Genomic DNA, 19,494 nt, shown 5'->3' on the forward strand with positions numbered 1-19,494 from the left:
AGATGTACTGCACTCTGAGGGTGGCCGCCACCAGGCAGGTGGACGCTGTGGTCCCTGCGTCTCCTCACTGGGCTCCAGCAGTTGCTGCCGCCCCACCGACCACTTCCATTCCTGATGAAGGATGACAGTCGTGGTCCTCACACCTCTCAGTTTTCAGAATAACGTCCTCACTGACAGGGAGGAGCTGTACCTGAACCTTAAAAATGAAGAATTTTGATAAAAAAGCAACAATGAATTTTGAAAAGGTTCCCAAGTAATCCTTTTTGTGGCCTAGTTATGAAAATGTATTGAATGCCTTTTTTAGTCACGAGAAACATACTGAGACACTTGGAGGGGTACGTGAGTGAGTGCAGTGCATCAGGGTAGGGTCAGGGGTTAGGTTGATGGAGGGAGTTCTAACACTGAAAACCTGCGCCTTTGATGTGATGAGGAAGAGGGTCTGTCACTGACGGTGCAGGATCTTTATAGCCGTGGGAAGAGTGGCCGCAGAGCTGCTGGGAACTCACGAGGTCGGGCAGGACCGACTGCGCGCTGCCGTACATTCTTTCCTCAGATAAAAGAAAAGCTTCTGGTGTACTCAGTATAGGTTTTTAATTTGGGGAAATGAATTATTTGTTGTTGTTGCATGCTAAGCTCAAATTTTGTAGAAATGTAGATTTCCATGTTAGATGTGTTGTTGTAGCAGCAGGGACGCTATGAATATGTTTGTGTGAAAATCTTGCCCTGGTCACCGGGTGCTGTGGCCATCGCAAAGGCGCTGTGGTCGGTGGGAGCCACTTGACTGGTGCTTGGATTTGCGACCTTGCTGCTGCTCAAGGGGGGGCTTTTGCTGGCTGTTTGCCAGTTGTTTCTCAGGGTGCTGTCACACCGCAGTGCCTGCTGAAGCCACCCCTGCTGGCCGTTACGTGGTAGCACAGATTTTTTTTAGCTTTCAGTATTAAGTCTTGACACTCAAGCAGGAAAAGTTTTAATAGCTTATGAAGTAAGTCAGGGCCTTTGGTGTGTGATGATGTAACCTGTCCCTTGTACCTGTCCCTCCTGTAAAGTGCTCATGAGTGTCCCGCTGCCTTTCTCACTGCCCACCCTCGCTGCTCTGGTGGTCGTCTTCGTCTGTGCTGGGCTCCCTGCGCCCACCACAGTCTACTGGATGTTCTCTAAGACCAGGCCCGGCACACTTCCTCTGCAGGGGCGACATGGAAACCAGGGGACCACCTCCCTTCAGCCCCGTCCGATTTGCTTCGGGACTCGGAATGCTTTCGTATTCCAGAGTCAACAGTAACTTCACTGATAACCTTAGTAGCCTGGGAATTTATGTGTTGGGCATGGTCATGGTGATTGTTTGGTGACGCTCCGTGTGGGCTGTGTGGCTGATTTGTGCCCTTTATAGCTGCGTGTAGTAGACTGAAGTTGCGTGTTCCTGAGCAGATGGTCACGAGGCTGCACTTCATGGTCACAGGAAGCATGCAGGCAGCGGCTGCTGCTGGGTTACGCTTACTGCCTATTTTGTATTCTTTCCAAGAAATCACCAAACTCCAAGTAAGATGTTATTTTCTCTTTGTATAGCTGAAGAAACTGAAGTTCAGAGATGTTCGCTAACACGTGCCTAAGGTGTGGAACTAGCTAGGGAGTGACAGGGCTGCGGTAGAGTTGCCTGACCTCAGGCAGATCACTAGAGGGATGGGGTTGGTGTGATAATAAGATTTCATAAATATGAATATAAACCATAATATGTAATACCCGTGCCTTTGTATTTATTTATGTATTTTTGGCTAGAGTGTCTTGGGCCACCGTTGGCAGCTAATCATGGCCTGTAGGTATAATTTTATTTGTTCCAGTCACTGTTTTAAATATTCATAGCCAGCAGTTAAAGTTCAAATGTCACATAAAGAGGTAGATTTTGGGCTTCCTGACAAGACACAGTCTGGCAACATGGGTCCCTCTTTTGAGTAACTGACGTAATTGGACATGACGTAGCAGTTGGAGTGGCAGTGAGCCCTGTGGAATGGATGGTGAATGTATGTTCTCTTGTTTGCTGGTGGACACTTCACTGTCTGGTGACCTCCTGGGCCTCTGTAAGTTATGGTATTTGTGACCCATTTTAGGCAAAAAAAAGTCTCTCCCTTTTTATACATTGACTTAGAGAACTACATGTATCTCAATAAGGGGACAATTTCGTGTTTGTCCCACTTCACAGTCTTGCCTGAATGTTACGAATCACCACTTTGTGTTTTCCATTTCTGTGTTGTTTATTAGCTCCTTGCTTGACATCCTTTCCTCTCTTATATTTAACCCAACTCTGAAATAATATTGAGAATTAGGTTTAATGCTAGACCCTTGGCTCTAGTAACAGAGTCACTGTCTAGTTTGCTTTTCACACCAAGAGGTGTGGTCTCCTTCCCTATAATAGAAGATTCTCCTGCCAATGTTCATCAGATTATTTGGGCTCATTAGTTTTGTGTCACTGTAAGCATAAAAGAATGTAAGACTTTAAGACTGGAGATAAAGGGAAATTTATTAAAGGGCCCATGTACTGAATTGATCATAATTAACAAGATCCTTTCCTTTCCTTTCCCTTTGTAGCTGAGGTGAGTGAATTGAGTGTGGCCCAGAAACCAGAAAAACTGTTGGAGCGCTGCAAGTACTGGCCTGCTTGTAAAAACGGGGACGAGTGTGCCTATCACCACCCTGTTTCACCTTGCAAGTGAGTAGCATCCAGATGATTCAGATGTCTAGGTTAAAGTCTCTGTCGTAGAGCTTGTTTATTTTTCTTTTCTATGGACGGGTTTTAATAGCTGGTTTTAAACCATTTTATAGGTAAATGCAGTGGCAGTTACCATAGCTCTCCCGTCAGGACAGCATACTTGTGTGTACATGTGGTTACTGGGGCTGTGCGTGCAGGGAAGATGGGGAGGCTTCTTTGTGCCTTGGACCCACGAGATACTGGCATTTCTGGTTTCCTTGAGGGTTATGTACATTTAAGGAGATGGATAGATGTTAATGGCTCTGGTTGGTATGTACTGTGTACACAGATTTTGAAAATTGGGGAAAATTTATTTATGGTAATGCATAAACATTTTGGACTTGAGTTAGATTTTTTTTACCAGCTGGCTTATTGGCTTACTCAGTGTAAAGAGCTTTGAGAGGGAATCTTTTGTCCTCTGGGTGGAAATCTCTGTGTTCTAACTTCTTGAAGGAAATCTTGGTGTGGGAATAATATGGATGTATATACAGGGAGACTGTGGGACGAATCTCTAGTTGAAGTGTGATGCTTTGCACATACAGTGTGGTCACTATTGAATTTACTTCATAAGTTTTATACATAAGGACTTTAAATCGAGACTAAGTAGTATGAATTTGATTGTCACACAGAAAAAGCTTTTGTCTTTCATGGTAGGTTGCTTGAATTGAAAATGTTTGGTGTTGTCCTTGGCTTTGGAATAGATAGTTGTATCCTATCTGATATCTTGCTTCATTTAAAAATGGAGTATTTTTTTTCATGTCATTTCTGCGTTTTTTACAGTAAGTAGTGATGATAGTGTATAGGGAGCCCTTAAATGTGAATAATGAACTTTTTTGTTTCACAGAGCCTTTCCCAATTGTAAATTTGCTGAAAAGTGTTTGTTTGTTCATCCGAATTGTAAATATGATGCAAAATGTACCAAGCCAGATTGCCCCTTCACGCATATGAATAGAAGAATCCCAGTGCTGCCTCCAAAACCAGGTGAGTGACCATGCACTACAGGTGAGTAAAAAATGAAAAACATTTTGTTGATGTAAACTGAATTAAAGAAAATAATAGTGTTAGAAACCATCTTGACAGTATGAGTTCTGTTAAATCACTCTTTAAAGAGCAGTTGTATCTGTCCTTTAAGTAGTCTGAAGTGTCTTATCTTGACTAATATATAAACTTTATTCAGTTTTCTAAAATGGTTGCCATGAAACGTAGGTAGAGTTGATCAATCTTTGTTCTTATTTTTGTCAGCAGTTACAACACCAGCATCCCCTTCTAGCACTCAGCTCTGCCGTTACTTCCCTGCTTGTAAGAAAATGGAATGTCCCTTCTATCATCCAAAAGTAAGAACTTCTATTTTCTCAAAGATCAATATAGCAGTAAGTGTTCAATTCTGAGATCTGGAAGATCACTAATAAATTTAATGGCTTGCATTTTTTCCAGTTTAACTTCTTATTTGTTGGAGTTGGCTTAATAGCCTATAAGGTCTTTAAGTCATTTCTTAGTTGTCATTGAACTCCAGTCTGGCCTCTTAGGCACGTGTTCAGAAACTAATGGTACCGTCCCCAAGCACTCAGCAAAGCAGGCTCATTTTTGTTAGCCACGATTTCCATTCTTTTCTTCCCCTAACCACAAGGGTATTTGCTTTCTTTGTACCTAATGCCAGCATTGAGATGATGAAATCTAGCTGTACTGCTCAGTACCATCCAGGTTGTTCTGACAGCAGTGACTGTCTTAATTTGCTGAAGATGGTGTGATGTATCTCCACTCATTCAGAGTGCACCATCTCTTCTCCAGGAGAGCAGTCAGAAGCCCATATGAAAGACCACACTTCCCCAACTGTAATGGGCAGGGAGCGTGGCGAGTGTCAGGGACATCGGGCAGGGTGCACAGGGAAGAGTACTACATTGGTAGAAGTGTGTCTTATATTCTAAGGTTCCTTTTGAAATGTCACTTGCTGTGATTCTTTGACAAGGTTTTTGTGTCTCAGGGGTTCATTTGTCAGGGCCTCAGTAGTCTGAAATGAACATTATGGACCGTATCTCTTGGGCTCTTCACAGGGAAGGTTGGGTTGGTTACTCTCGTATCAGATTGTTGTGTTCACTTAAAATAGTAGCTTTGCAGATGTTGTTGAAACAATACTGTCTTTAGCACTGTAGGTTTAACACCCAGTGTACAAGACCTGACTGTGCGTTTTACCATCCCACCATTACTGTACCGCCACGACATGCCTTGAAATGGATTCGACCTCAAACCAGGTAAAGATTAAAATTAGTTTTCCCAATGTCATTTCAAATACTTGTCTAATAGATGAGTGGTTTCACAAATTTATAAACTCAATTTTGGGGAAACGGCAAGGTAGTTTGGGATTTTTCTCTGTTGTTTAATTATATAACGGTCGTTTGAGAAATAATTTATTACAGTGACCAAATATTGTTTTATCCAATGATTGACTGATCACCTAGATCATCTCCAAATCAGATTCCTTTCACTCCACTCCTGATTGTCTACTGTGTGAGCATATACGAAGACCTTTAGGAATTTATATACAGCACATGACCATGTATCAAATCTCTTTTCTTAGACATTGAAAAAAACCCAAACCAAGTGCCATCGATTCGATTCCAACTCATAGTGACCCTCTAGGACAGAGTAGAATTGCCCCCATAGAGTTTCAAGACACTATATCTTTACGCAAGCAGACTGTCTCATCTTTCTCCCAGTGGGGTGGCTGGTGGATTCGAACCACTAACTTTTTGGTTAGCAGTCAGATGCTTTAACCACTATGCCATCAGAGCTGCTTAGACATAAGCAATTGTAGTAAACCATTGAAAAGTTTCAAAATATTTTAGTGTGGCCCCTAAGCTTAATTACATATGTTGTATCTCGATGGCACATAATAACAACAACAACATCCTTCTATGTACCTTACATAATTGAATTACCTTCTTAAAAATCTAATTATATATATTGTAATATGTAGACCAAATACTCATTGTCTGAAAATATTTAACTTCATATATACATGGATGCACAGCATTTGAACATTTTTGGTTCTGTTTATTCAGCGAATGACACCCAGTTCTACCTGACAGAAGATCATGGATTTGGAAAGCTGCCACCTGCTGATGAGAGATAGAGACACCCTACAGAATCTGTCAAGTCTTTGAGACTTGGAATACATTGCTTTCGTAATATGAAATTTATTGCCTATCTAAAGTGTCTAATTTTTCAAGTTTGTAAGTTGTTTAGTGGTTTTAACTTTGGGTGTTTTTTGTTGTTTGGTTTCGGTTCTTCTATGAAAAGACAGTTTAAGGAAAAACTAAAGTCATTTGAGGCATGTTTGTTCACAGCTGTTTGAAGTATCAGCATTTATAATGTGATAGTTTCCAAAACCCACCATGAAAACAAAAGAGTGGCTGAAAGTGTTGAGATGGCTTAAAATAGGTCACTCTTTTTTTTTTTTTTTTAGTGAATTTACTTTGAAAAGCATCTAGGCCTTGAGAAACACAGACCTTGTGAGTGAGTGCCCCTTTGTGAGTGAGCCCCTCTGGGTCCTTGCCTCCTGGCAGAGGACTGAAGAGGTGGATGTGTGATGTGAAAGCAGTTGGAATGGCGAGTGCAAAAACTGTGAACAATTCCTTAAAATGCTTTCATTTACTATTAACATAGCTCTTTAAATAAATATTTTGGGGAACTACATTGTCACAAAATTATACAAAATTTTTTACAAGTATATACATAAAGTATCAGAAAACATACTTTAAATTCACAAGATACAGTATACATGTATATTCTCACATTCTGAAAAATAACATTCTTAGAAATAACTTCACAGAAAATACGCTTAGTTACTACTAAAGGTAATTTTTGAAATGTAAAAATTAGATTTAAATAGTATATTTTAAATGACAGAACTATATAATTACAGAGATTGGATGGGTAGACCTCAAAATAGGACTAAACTTTTAATTAATATACAGGGTTTTGTGTGTATGGTTTTTAAAATTGTTAAGGCAAGAAGTGTCAAATGCTTTAGAATTAAATAACAAACAGATCACTGATTTTAAAGATGTGATAGTTTTTTTTTTTTTTTAAAAATTAACGCTACAAGGTTGTTAGAAAAGAATTAATGAGAAAAGGCTAATATAGACTTGGACATTCTCAGGACCAAATTCAGTTAGTGCTGTTTAGAAGAGAAAAAAAAAAGTTCATTGACTTGCTTGGTCATGTACCCAAGGGATATTAAAACCACCCATGTAACAGAAAGTCCCGTGGTTAGTCATCAGCAGGGTTGTGGTCCTTGCTTTTCCTTTGGGAGAAGAAAGGGTTAAGCAGTTACTGAACCATTTTGTGAGCTGCCCTTTGCTATGCTGCTATTAGAGTGAGACCTGAAACTTCAGGAAAGACAGAGCTGTGTGCAGGAGCATAGAGCTAGCAATGTCATCAGGCTTAGGTGAAATGACAATCCTGCTTCATTCAAAAAAGGTTACTCTGTTGAACTTAAGGCATTGTTCATTCCAGAGTTATTCAGTTGACACACTCTATGTCTCTGCAGAAGTAGTTTGTTTAAACTTTCTGAAAATAGACTTTTTATTATCATTATTTATACATGATATATAGCTGCATTCTTACAGTTCTACTATAAAGAACGTAAATGGGGAAAAAAGGGCTTAAATGGTTTATTTTAGCCATTTCAAATCAATGAAATAACATGCTAAAATCGAGTCATTTTTTGCTGTTGTGTAACAGACTACCAGAAAACAGTTAAGAGTGTGATGCTGTCATTCGGTTGCTATGGTTTATGGGCAAGCTAGAGTTGACCCTAAAACTTGTGCTGGGAAATTTGGTCTAAAATGAACTGTGTAAGACAGGGTTACAGAAAGGGAAAGGAGTGCATGTGGCTGGCAGTGCACAGTGAGTGCCGGTGAGCACAGGGTCCTTTGGCATGTGTTATGTGTAGACAACAAGCGGGACTCCGGTACCAAGAGTCACTTCGGGTACCTATCCAGGAGCTTAATCAGGTACTGCACACAAAAACAATTCTGTGGGTTAAAAAAATAAATATAGGTCAGAACCTCAATAGCCTGTCATGTTTTTAACCTGCCTTGAGGCTCGTGTAAGCAGGGGGTCATGGGGTGATCTTTAGTCAAGAAACTGACTATAATAGTGGTTAAGTCTGGCTTACCAGGTTGGCCACTCTGAAGGAAAGAAAAGCAGAAACAATTACAGTCGATGTAGTTGATTTGCTTATGATTTTAGGGTTTACCTACACTGTAATTTCTCCTTAGCCAAAAGTTGCCAGATTTGACCCAGAAGGAAAATTTAAAACTTTTAACAGCATCAAAAAATAGAGTATTTCTCTTTTCATGGGAGTGTGGTTTAGGGAATTTTTTCCCCTTTATTGATGGAGTGGAAATTTATTAACGTATTCTAAAATTCAGCTTAATTTAGGAGAACCGTGTATAGGAATAGTGAAAGATCACTCTCTCATGTTTCAGGCTTCCCAGTGCCTTAATCCTTCACACACAGTTCCTCAGACATTCAGACAGACTGGGCTCCATCATGGGCTAGGCCTTTGTGAGATAGTCCAGTTGCTTCCGTTGTGGTATTCACAGGTGCTGCACAGAGAGACTGTGCTACAGAGACTAGGCATTTGGAATCTTCATGTGTCTTGTCAAAGCAAACTTGGATTTCCAGACTCCTGAGGGGAGAAGGGTCTACTACTCTACAAATACAATTAACATGGGACCAACAGAGCGTCTTAAACTTACTCACACTTAGAAAAATATATTTTTCATAGCAGTCTTCATAATTTCCAATCTTCAGGAAACTACGGATACTGACAGCACGTTCCTGAATGGTTAGGACTGATCTTTGGCAGCATTTAAAGTGAATGAGAATAAGAATCTTAAAGAGTTCAGCCCCAGTATACCAAAAAGGAATTTTAATGATGAGTTTCACAAATGGACCTGTAAAAAAAAAAGCTATAAAAATTTTATTCTAAGAGTTATTAAACTGTATAACTTTATAAATGTGAACTTAATTTACATGTTAAGCAAATGTTTATAATAGATTACATCTTTACTATCTTCAGTATTCTCTTCCAGTTAAATACTGTTGCTACCTAGAACGTTAAACACTGTACACCAGTGGGAGTGACTGTTCACTGTACTGCTTTTCCATTAATGAGCCTACTATCACATTTTAATTTTTCAGTTACAGAGATGGCTTTCTAACAAACATAAGAAGATAGACAGTAGCTCAAAAATGAAAATAGAATAATCATACACTACTAACTTCAGATCCATTCCTGAAATCAGAACTGCCAGGAGAAAAGTGTCCTTTATAAAATGGGCATCATTAATGCTTAAGAAGCACTGTGTTCTTGAGGAAAGCTTGTGTCTGTTTCCTTAGGGAAGATAGGATTTGCCTTTTTAACACTGTGATCTTTGAGGGGGTGGTGGTAGTTTCCTTTCTTTATGGAAATACAAGGATAAAGTATTTCATTGAACAATGAACCTTGAAAATAAAATGTGAACGCTGACAAGAAACAGTTTTACTTTCGCGGAAGAAAAAAAGGATGAGAAATTGCCCAGCTTGGGTTTTAGCTTTGGGTAGGCTGGATTGTTGAGGATTGCTGCCCCCTAACACCTGCCCTGCAAGGCTGCTAAATTTGTAGTTTACCCAGAAAAAAGGGCTGGCTGTTCCCATCAACTGTGCATTTAATCCTTCACCTTATGGACAGTTAACCCAACGTGAACGGCAGATCGTTGGGGCTTAGATGTCTTCTGTTGTGTTTGTTTCTGGGCCTTTCTCTCATTACAGTCTTGGGTTAGCACCACAGGACCAGGCAGGGTGTGTGTTCCTCTTTTGATTCTGTTTCTCGGTTTTGTGTAGCATCCTCTCAGCATCTCTCAGTGAGGCGTATGCACACATTTCCAGACAAACAAACTGCAGTCGGAGAAAAAATATTACAGTGAGTTCATTTCTACATTGTTCAGAACCGATTAACCTTTGCTTTAATTGAGCTTTCAAATCACACCTGTAAATTTTTCCTCAACTCCTTTGATTCTGTATTTGCAGTGTCTAGGTAGGACTCAGGAACCAGCTCGTTATGCGACCTTTGCTAAGGTTGATTAGCTGGGTTCACAGACTGAAGTTGTAGAAGTGGTTATACTACATCTCTTACTAACCAATAAAAGGTGACCTGCTCCTTGTCTTGTACTGAGAAAGTTACCAACCTGCAGTCTTCACCTCCAGCACTGACAACATGTCGGTCCCCACTAGTAAATCGAATGTTCGTCACATGGGGCGAATGGCCAAAGAACCTTTTGTGCTTTGCCTGGAAAAACAAAAACAAAGCTCAGGGCAGGTAATGCACAAAAAAAGTGAAAGGGTCCTTCCTGTACCAGCCAACTGCAACCTGATTTCCATACTACTGTTACCACGCATGCTGATAGCGCTACAAAAATCTGTCAGGAAAAGTAGAGGAAGGACAGAAAAATGGGATATTCCAGACTGAATGCATGAACAGTGACAAGGCCGGTGAACCATCAACTCTCTCACAAAGGCTCTGAAAGCAGAAGGGAAGGAGGCCTCAGCTGATGAGGAAAATGGTCTTTCCGAGCGAGTCACGGATCTGCACTTAACACAGACCTGGTGATGGGGGCAGCAGGGTGTCTCCAGGTTTCTAAAGTGTTTTCCTCTGAGGAATTCGAAACTTGGTTAACATGATTAAGGGTTTGCCAAGAGGATAATCCGCAGTTTGCTTAGAATCATTTCCAAAGATACTATTAGTGGGAGAAGGGGAGGAAATATTTTGAACAGTTTTTTGTTTAGAATAATGAATTTAGGAAGATTGGGAAAAAAATTAGGAATATGGGAAAAATTATTTTCAGATCAGGACCAAATACATTTAAGTTTTCAGGTCATGAGTGGAATGTGTCAGACAACTCAGTTGTGAGTAAAATGATAAAAATACTAAACCAAACACAGACTTACAAATTTTTCAGGGCATGGGAAGTCAAATAGTTTGACCATGCCAAAGTCATCGCCTGTGACAAGACTGATTCCTGAATGAGAAACGCAGGCACAGTTGACGTCAGCTTTATCAGCATGTCTGGACCAGATTCCCATCACTTCATCTCCTAGAATGCTAGAGGGAAGAAGAAAAGAAAGCGAAGCCAGCAAACACAGGTTTACTCTCCTGAGTAAAAAGGGGAATATTTTCCCAATTTCCTAAGTACCTAATCGTGTTAGTTACAACCCAGGAAGTAAATTATGATAAGGTGGGTCATTTGGAGGCTGCCTCCCTTTTTAATGAAATTTTATATTTAAAGGGCTTATAGAATTAATCTTTTAACAATTCAGTACATAGTTCACAGAAAACTCTTTTAAAATTAAAAGCCATGCTCATGCTGTGGGATTGATTGCAGGCTTTTGTTTTCATTGGTTCAAAGTAGATATTCATGGTTATCTGTCATAGAGCCAGCAACTGTGAACAAAATTTTAAGCTTTTTTATCTAACAGCTTCAAGATAGCATTCCTTTAGATGGAAAAATAATAGTTGCTTAATAGCACCACGTGCATTTTTATTGCCCATTAAGCCTAAGGTCAAGGAAAATATTGGCATGTTTAATCATAAATCACTCTGATTTCCTTTCTTTGAAAGTAGTCCCCCTCCCCTTGGGAGGAGAGCATGAACGGTCAGTCAGAAAGGATCCCAGCATAAGCAAGCTGTTAGACTCTTCTGGGAAGAATTCAGGGTATTGAACATAAGCTGGAAACGCTATTGCTGTTCCGTACTGGGATGCTGCTAACTGTTGAGACAGGATTTTCCAATTTTCCCAACTGCCCTCATTACTTGCTTTCTGAGCATATAAAGTGTTTACCTAGTCCACGTAGCCCAAGTAATTCTGTCAATGGTGGCCTGATCCAAAAGATGTTTTCCTGAAGGCACTTCATAGACATGCCGTTTATAGCAACCAGTGGAGACCTTTCATCATGTTAAATGGGAGAAGAATTCCATTATGTGAGGTAAAATCCATAAGAGGTTTACAAGTGTACTAGCAGCAAAATGCTACTTGATTTACATTTCTGATATTAATGCAAAAGATCATTACCAGTCTGTTAGAAAAAGTGCAGGAAAAGGACTGAGAAGAATGGCTATTACAGAACTGATGCTGAACAGTGACTAGTCAGTAGCTAAGCAAGTGAAAGTGAAAGTGAAAGGCACTCAAAGACAGGAAGTGGACAAGCAGAACTACCCTGGCAAATGGGGTTATGTACATACAGCACTGTGTACACGGCGTTGGTACTATACCTGGAGATACCTGCTATCTGCAGAGAAGTCCATTTGGATGACAAAGCTTGGGATGTCTTTGCAGTAGCCAATTCTGTTAAGGGTGGGGCCCAATGTTAGGTCATAAAAATCCACAGAGTTGTCGCTAGAACCCACTGCCAGATACCGGGAATCTGGGCTGAACCTGGTTATGTGACAAAACATGTCAAAGGTGGGTTAGACCACCTGAAATAGGGTAAATGTTTAAGACATTAAAGTTACCTGGGAGACACAGTTGCTTACGAATACTGAGATTCATGTGTCATGTGAAACAGATTTGTTTTGTATTTAGTACTTAAATGTTTTCTGGATAGCACAGACGGTCTTTGCTCAGCTGGTAACCCCATGGTTGCCTGTTGGAACCCCCCTAGCAGTGGAAGATCCAGTCCAGGCCTGGCAATCGATTTCCATAAAGATTCCAGCCAACCCAACACCGTAGCGTAGGGAGTTTCTCCAAATGAACACATAAACAGATGCCTCAATAAATGCTTCCTGAGTCCTCATCTCAAGTCATTAAAAAATACCTCATTAAAAAATAAACCCACTAATAATTCTGTAACAACTGCATTCCATAATTCATTAAAAATTCTTTTATCTGGAAAGATGGCATCTTAATAGCAAAGAACAGACTGGCTTGACATCTCAGGTTATTAGAACAAAGTGACACTACTTGAAGCCTGGACTTAGTTTTTTAAAAGACAAAGTGAAGTGCAAATGCACCTCACCATCATGGGGGGAGTGTGGGACAACTAAGTGTTTTGAAAGTGCTCGTGAGTCTTGGGGTGCCTTAGGGAGGCAATGGGGAGCTATAGAAGGCCACTTTATGTCTTTGAAGTTCTGATTAAGGTTTCATTTTTAAAAAGTTTTACTGGTGAAAAGAGCACACATTTTTGACAGACCTGGATTAATAATTAACATCACATAAAAGTTCAGTAAATGATAGCTACTGTTAGAATATGCTTACGCAATGAAAAAATATGAGTTTAAGAAGGTTTCAGATTAATGCAGATTCTGGGACATGTTCAATGAAATGTTGAGGAATGAGTTACATATTTGCAAATTAAGATGATTAAGGAAATAATCGGTCTTATTAAGATGTCTTGAAAATAGAACTTCAGTTTTCCAGGTTGACAACTTTTGAATGTTGTTGTTGTTATGTGCCGTCGAGTCAGCCCTGACTCATAGTGACCCCTCCTTGGGTTTCTGAGGCAGTATCACTACGGAAGTAGGATTGCCCAGCCTTCCTTCGGAGGAGTGGCTGGTGGGTTTGAACCGCCAGCCTTCTGGTTAGCAGTCAAGTGCCTTAGCCACTACGCTACCAACTTTTGAATTGTTGTTGTTGTTGTTATGTGCCGTCGAGTCGGCCCCGACTCATAGCGACCCCTCCTTGGGTTTCCGAGGCAGTATCACTACAGAAGTAGGATTGCCCAACCTTCCTTCCGAGGAGTGGCTGGTGGGTTTGAACCACCAGCCTTCTGGTTAGCAAACTTTTGAATAGTAGCAGGTAATTCCTGACAAGATGAACTGGTGGCCATGTCTTTTGTGACAGCATCACGCATTCCCTGAGTACTTGGATTAGACAGTGTGGTGGTGCTCAGCAAGGAGAATTAAAGTACGCAGAAAGCCCTATTTCAGCAAACAATTTATGATGTGATAAAATGCAACAGGAACTTGCGGCCTTCTTTGAAGGTGTAGTTTGGGAAAGTGTTTCAAGTGCATGCTGGGTCACCGAAGCCATACTGGAACTGCAGCTGCATCTGCTGACTAACCTGACGTCCTGGATGGCACACCGTCTGGCCCGCTTCTTTCCCCATATTTTGAGAGAGCTCACCAGCAAAATAATGAATTCTCCATGTTGCATTCCAATAGCCACCATATCCCCTTCAGGGCTGTAACACACAGTATGGGCAGCATGTCCCAAATTCACTTTGTTTAACATTTTCTGCATAATAACCAAGAGAGTCAAAGACTACATTAAGTATAGTACACATTAAACCACTTTCCCCCCAAATTTGTCACCATAATTCAGAAGTCAATCTTTAAATGTTTAGGTCTACTACCCTACTTTGAAACTGTAACATTTTTAGAAATGGTTTGTACCTACTTTATCAGCAATATCCCAGAGTCTCACTGTCCCATCAGCTGCTGCAGAAAGGAACAGGTCCCGGGAAGGGTGAGTTGTAAGACCCCAGATGGGTCCATCCACATGACCATTAACTAAAATATTACATGCTGCATTTTTCTCTCCAATCTCAATTATTTCAGCATTTCTTGTCCCAACTAATATCTTGCCCTGAAACACAAATAGGAACAAAGTATCTGATGTAATAGTTGCTCTTCTTAATCACGGAAGAATGATGCTATTCTGCTTTCAGAAAACTTTGCGCTCTTTCGCGGCTCTTTTTACTTATCGAGCAGCCAGCTAGTTTGCCTGTGCAGCATCTGTGGCGAACGGTACACACCTGCAAGGGTGCCGGGTTGAGCTGCATGTTACGGTCTGGGCTAACTTTTCTCACGCAATGCAATGGCTTCAGTAATGCAAGTTCTGATGTAGACTGATGTTTCAGTCTCAGGCTCTCCAAAGAGAGCAAGTGCATTTGGAGTACAGGAAGAAAATACTGGAACTATTTATACTTTAAAGAAAAACTTCCTACTATTTAATATACAGACTAAAGATAACGTATATAATTTATGAATATACTAATTGAGGGTGCATGCATGTTCCACATTTTTAATAGGAATAAAACGGAGACAGCCACTCTACTCAAAATAAATCAACTAAGGAAACTGAATTCTGTCTACCATAGTTGAGCTGGCAGGTTCAAGAAAATACCCAGGTTTCAATAAAGGAGCTTCGATACAGAATAGCTTCCTGTCTCAGCACTGCACTGGGGTGACGGCTGCATCTGTTCCCGCCAGCAGTGGAACTGCGGAAACAGCAGCAGGGAGAAGGCCGAGTGAGACCAGCAGGCAAAGCCCTCATAAGAGAGAAACCCTGGATGTGGTTTCATTCAGTAAGCTGCAAAAGGAGTGAGAACGACAGGTGGAGTGGCTGTTCTCTGCGGCACCGTATTTCTCAAAACATCTTACTCTGCCTCTGCACACAGAACGAACACAGTCCGTAGCTTGTCCTGTCTCAAGCCGGAAGGCACGGCATCGCCTCAGTTCCTGATCCCACAGTTTAACGGCTCCTCCTTCTTTTGACCTAAAAAGCAAATAACCCAAACCAAAATAGACATTTACTACTGGTTTTTAACAATACGTTTTTATCACAAATACTAACTATAAGCAGCATACTAAAACACTGAAATTTGTAACTTGCTTCTATTAAACTTTTTATGGCAGTTTTAAGACACACTGTCTAGTAGTTAAAAATAAACTCAAGCTTATATTGTGAAGTTTTTTTGACATGAGCATAAACATTTATCCTCTCATAATTCTCGATTGAGGAAATGGCCAAAATGATTTTTATCACTGAAAGGATAATGGGAACGAAAGGCTAAGTAACAGGATTACAGGTGCTATTTACCGAGTGTATGCAACACAACACAATCACTGCCGTGGAGTTGCATCTGACTCATACTGACCTCTCCTTGGGTTTCCAAGGCAGTATCACTACGGAAGTAGATTACCCAACCTTCCTTTTGAGGAGTGGCTGGTGGGTTTGAACCGCCAGCCTTCTGGTTAGCAGTCAAATGCCTTGGGCACTATGCTACCAGAGCTGAGTGTAGAGTAAGCTCATTTACTGGAAGAATTGAGTATGTGTGACCCAGATTAGATGACGTGGGGAAAACAGAGTCTTTGAATAATGTGCAAAAGGTGAAATATAGTCTACTTGTGGTTTTCCTCTTGAAATAAATAAATAAAAATATTCATTTTCTGTTGGATGCACTGCTAGTCTTCAAGGAAAAAAAAAATGTCCTTGTACCATAATACATTTTCCACTATGTCAAAGGCTACATATAGATTCATATTTCACTAACATGTGCAAGTTCTTTCAACCTGTATTGTGCCGTACTTGCTACTTATCACATAAACCACATTTGTTTAAAAGTATTTATTGCGATTTGGGTGAAAGTTTACAGAGCAAATTCATTTTCCGTACAGCAGTTCACACTTTGTCTCAGGACTTTGCCTGCAATCTCCCAATTCTCTTCCCACTTCCTCCCCATAGTTACCTCGCCCCTGTGTCCTTCCCTCCAGGCACTCCTGCCCCCTGAGCTGTCTCCCTGTGCATACACAGCTTTCTGTTCTCCCATTGATCTCTCCAAGGAGTGTATCTACCTAATGGAAATGGTCAGCTTATATGCCTGTCTATTGTTTGGCTAGAAGTCAATTTGAGTTCAATTCCAGACCTGAAGGGCAGCTAGGGGCCATAGTCTCAGTCTCAGGAGTTTCACCAGGCTCTATCAGACCAGCAAACCTGCCCCCCCCCTTTTATTTTGAGTTTTGTTCCACATTGTTCTCCCACTCTATCCAGGACCTCCTGAAATGATCCCCGTCTGAGTGGTTGACAGTGGTAGCTGGGCACCATCTAGTTGTTCTGGTCTCATGCATATAACACATAGTGGATAAGGCAGGTGCCTGCTAATCAAAAGGTCAGCAGTTCAAACCCACCAGCTGCTCTGAGGAGGGGAGACAGGGTGATCTTCCGTAAAGATTTATAGCCTCAGAAACCCAATGGGGGTCACTATGAGTCAGAATCAACTCAGCAGTGAGTTTGGGTTTTATTTTGTTTATGAGTATGTTGAGGAGCTCTGGTGGTGTAGTTGTTAAGGCATTTGGCTGCTAACCAGAAGGTTGGTGGTTTGAACCCACCAGCAGCTCCACGAGAAAGATGAGGTGGTCTGCTTCTGTAAAAATTTACAGTCTTGGAAACCCAGTGAGGGTCACTATTAGAATCGGCTCGATGGCAGTGAGTTTAGGGTTTTGGTTTATGAGTATGTTTGTGAGAAATGAATTACAAATATCTGGTTACTGTCGGGAAATTTGAAAATCATTCAGAAAGAGGTTTCCCCAGATTTAATGTTGAGATCTTTTATCATATAATTTAACAACTTTGCCTCAAGCAAAAGCAAAGGAGGCAGCCTGTCCTCAGCATCCATGCATCCTTTCTAACGCAGCAGTATGCATTGTACTCCTTAGTATCAGTCTGAGCAAAAAAGATGACAGCTAAGATGCAGCCTTTACCAGTTCAAAGGTGAAGATTCCTGGGTGGGTCCCCTGTTACTCAGTGTGGTAGTTAAAGTAGTATGTCAAGATGGTGGGCCTGGTTGAGTGGCTGGGCAGCTGGTGGTAGTTATTCCCCATGAGGAGACTGGCAGTCAGCTCCATGGTGGGATCTACCGCAAGCAGCTGAGTAGCTGCCTTTGCGTATGTGGTCTGCTTCCTGTATATAAGCAGCAGCCTTGGGAATGGTCTCTAGCCTATGGCACGCTTGGACCCTGCATGTAGCCGTGTCGTTGCTCAGCAGCCTGCTATGCTCTGCCGACCTTGGGACTTACAATGGACTTAAGCTAATGGCCTGCCATGTGGTTTGGTAATATTGGGACTGTGCCTTTTGACTTGTCAACCTTGGGGCTTCTCAGCCTCAGCAGCCAGCAGCTGTCTGAGTGAAGAAACGCCTCTAGCTCCAGTGGGCCAGGAGCAGCAGGCGGAGCTGGATCTCCAAGGTTGACGGGCATTCACCCAGCCCTTAGAGCCTGGCACTTTGAACGTGGACTTAAAGCCTCCAAATTGTAAGAATAAACTCCTGTTTGTTAAGGCCATCCCATTTGTGGTGTATTCCTGTCAGAGCGGCACTAGGGAACCAGAACACCCAGCAAACACTTACATAGGCATATGTAAGGACAAAATCACCCACCTGCCCATGCCTCAGAAAATTACCACCCCAGTTGTAAGGTTTATCTACAATTGGAGAAAAACTGGAAGCAACTGAAAACCAGAAAGAAGCAACAGAAGGCACATAAAACGCAAAAAAAAGATCCATATGAGAAGGAAGGTCAAAGAGGAGGATGGGCAGCGTAGCCTAGAAATGACTAGCGTATCTAACGCACACCTCAGGTAGATCGCAAATGCATAAATACGCAGCGAGGCTGTGAAAGAAAGGACTCACGGCCTCTCCTTGCCACCAGTCACAATCAGTCCGTCCCGCAAGGTGGTGTACATCGCAAACACAGGCCCGTTGTGAGCTCTGGCCACGATTCGACACAGTATGTGATCTTTCCATACACAGACATCACCACTGACGGTACCTGTAAACGTCAAGTTATTCTGAAAAGGAGTGGGGGGGGGGGAGATAAACTCATCAAAAGTTCAAATAGAATTGAAATGTAATTCTCTTAAGTAAGCGTAACGCTATCTCACCTTTGATACAAAGAGCATGGGAGGTGGGAGAGGTACTGGATGAGTCAGAAAACCTGACCGTGAGGCTCAGTTCTGTCAGGACCTTTTCTCTTTCCAAGCCCATTGCTGATTAGCTGGAATAACCCTGACAAGCCTTTTAACCTCTGTGAGTATCAGGTTTTTCAGGTGTAAAGGGGGGTAGGTGGGCCCCTCAGGTCTGAAATAGTATAATCTTGGTTTATACTGTGTCTCTGGATTGCTTTCCTCCAAGACACACAGAGACTGTCCTTAGTAACGAAGGTGACAAGCACAGGAATAGGACTGAAGATAACTTTGTATTAGGTTTCATAAAATATTCTGTCATAGAAAGTAAAACTATAGCAAAGTTTGTGGTACTTTTTCAGATTTCACTCAGTTTATGTATTAACATTTGCCATGATTTCTTAAAATCAAAATAGCAGACGTTAATGCATTCCTGCAATCAAGCAATCCAAAATCAGATAAATTTGTTAGGATACGAAGTTTAATAATTGCTCTGGATCACTGTGAGAATTGTAAACTGGCCTTAGTTCATTTATGCAAAAACTGGAGAAATCAAATCCTGCATCATAACCCTTTTCATCCCATTTTAAAAGCAAGTAGTATAAGGTCTTTCTTTCAGAATTATGGAAAGACCAATAGCAACATAAGAATTTGAGTTATAATGGAAATTATAAACAGATTTTTCTTTTCTCCAGTCTTTCTGACAATACAAGATAGAGCTTCCTAACACAATTCAAGATTAGCTTCAGATTCTTTGACATTTATGAATATTCTCTGTATCTCATAATTGCATAATAATTTGTCACTAAGAGCACCACTAATTTTCACTTTAATCTATAATTAGAATGTAAATGTTTCAGGTGTAGAAACCAATACTTTACTTCCCTTGCTTTTTTCACAGCCTCTACTATACAGGATGGGAGCTCTGGTGGCACAGAGCCTAAGGCACTTGACTGCTAACCAGAAGGCTGGCAGTTCAAACCCACCAGCCACTCCTCGGAAGGAAGATGGGGCAATCTACTTCCATAGTGAT

The 19,494-nt window shown here is 41.2% G+C and overlaps 2 protein-coding genes across 2 annotated transcripts in view; one reads left to right on the plus strand and one right to left on the minus strand.

Moving 5' to 3' along the window:
• ZC3H14 (zinc finger CCCH-type containing 14) overlaps positions 1-9,016 on the plus strand; it is a 48,253-nt gene extending 39,237 nt beyond the window's left edge. Inside the window, exons 11-16 of the mRNA XM_042783214.1 lie at positions 2,581-2,701; positions 3,585-3,721; positions 3,986-4,074; positions 4,883-4,989; positions 7,695-7,755; positions 8,951-9,016. Coding sequence (XP_042639148.1) covers positions 2,581-2,701; positions 3,585-3,721; positions 3,986-4,074; positions 4,883-4,989; positions 7,695-7,755; positions 8,951-9,016 — 581 coding nt within the window. The remainder of the gene's footprint in view (positions 1-2,580; positions 2,702-3,584; positions 3,722-3,985; positions 4,075-4,882; positions 4,990-7,694; positions 7,756-8,950) is intronic.
• Positions 9,017-9,648: 632 nt separating this feature from the next.
• Positions 9,649-19,494, minus strand: part of EML5 (EMAP like 5) — a 197,868-nt gene continuing 188,022 nt past the window's right edge. Inside the window, exons 35-43 of the mRNA XM_007957415.1 lie at positions 18,190-18,347; positions 15,165-15,279; positions 14,179-14,367; positions 13,844-14,016; positions 12,057-12,219; positions 11,626-11,729; positions 10,736-10,889; positions 9,976-10,076; positions 9,649-9,685 (exon numbers count right to left, since the gene is read on the minus strand). Coding sequence (XP_007955606.1) covers positions 9,649-9,685; positions 9,976-10,076; positions 10,736-10,889; positions 11,626-11,729; positions 12,057-12,219; positions 13,844-14,016; positions 14,179-14,367; positions 15,165-15,279; positions 18,190-18,347 — 1,194 coding nt within the window. The remainder of the gene's footprint in view (positions 9,686-9,975; positions 10,077-10,735; positions 10,890-11,625; positions 11,730-12,056; positions 12,220-13,843; positions 14,017-14,178; positions 14,368-15,164; positions 15,280-18,189; positions 18,348-19,494) is intronic.

The sequence above is a fragment of the Orycteropus afer genome, unplaced genomic scaffold, assembly GCF_000298275.1.
Source record: "Orycteropus afer afer isolate SDZICR_OR568_19922 unplaced genomic scaffold, OryAfe1.0 scaffold00745, whole genome shotgun sequence".
NCBI classification, from domain to species: Eukaryota; Metazoa; Chordata; class Mammalia; order Tubulidentata; family Orycteropodidae; genus Orycteropus; species Orycteropus afer.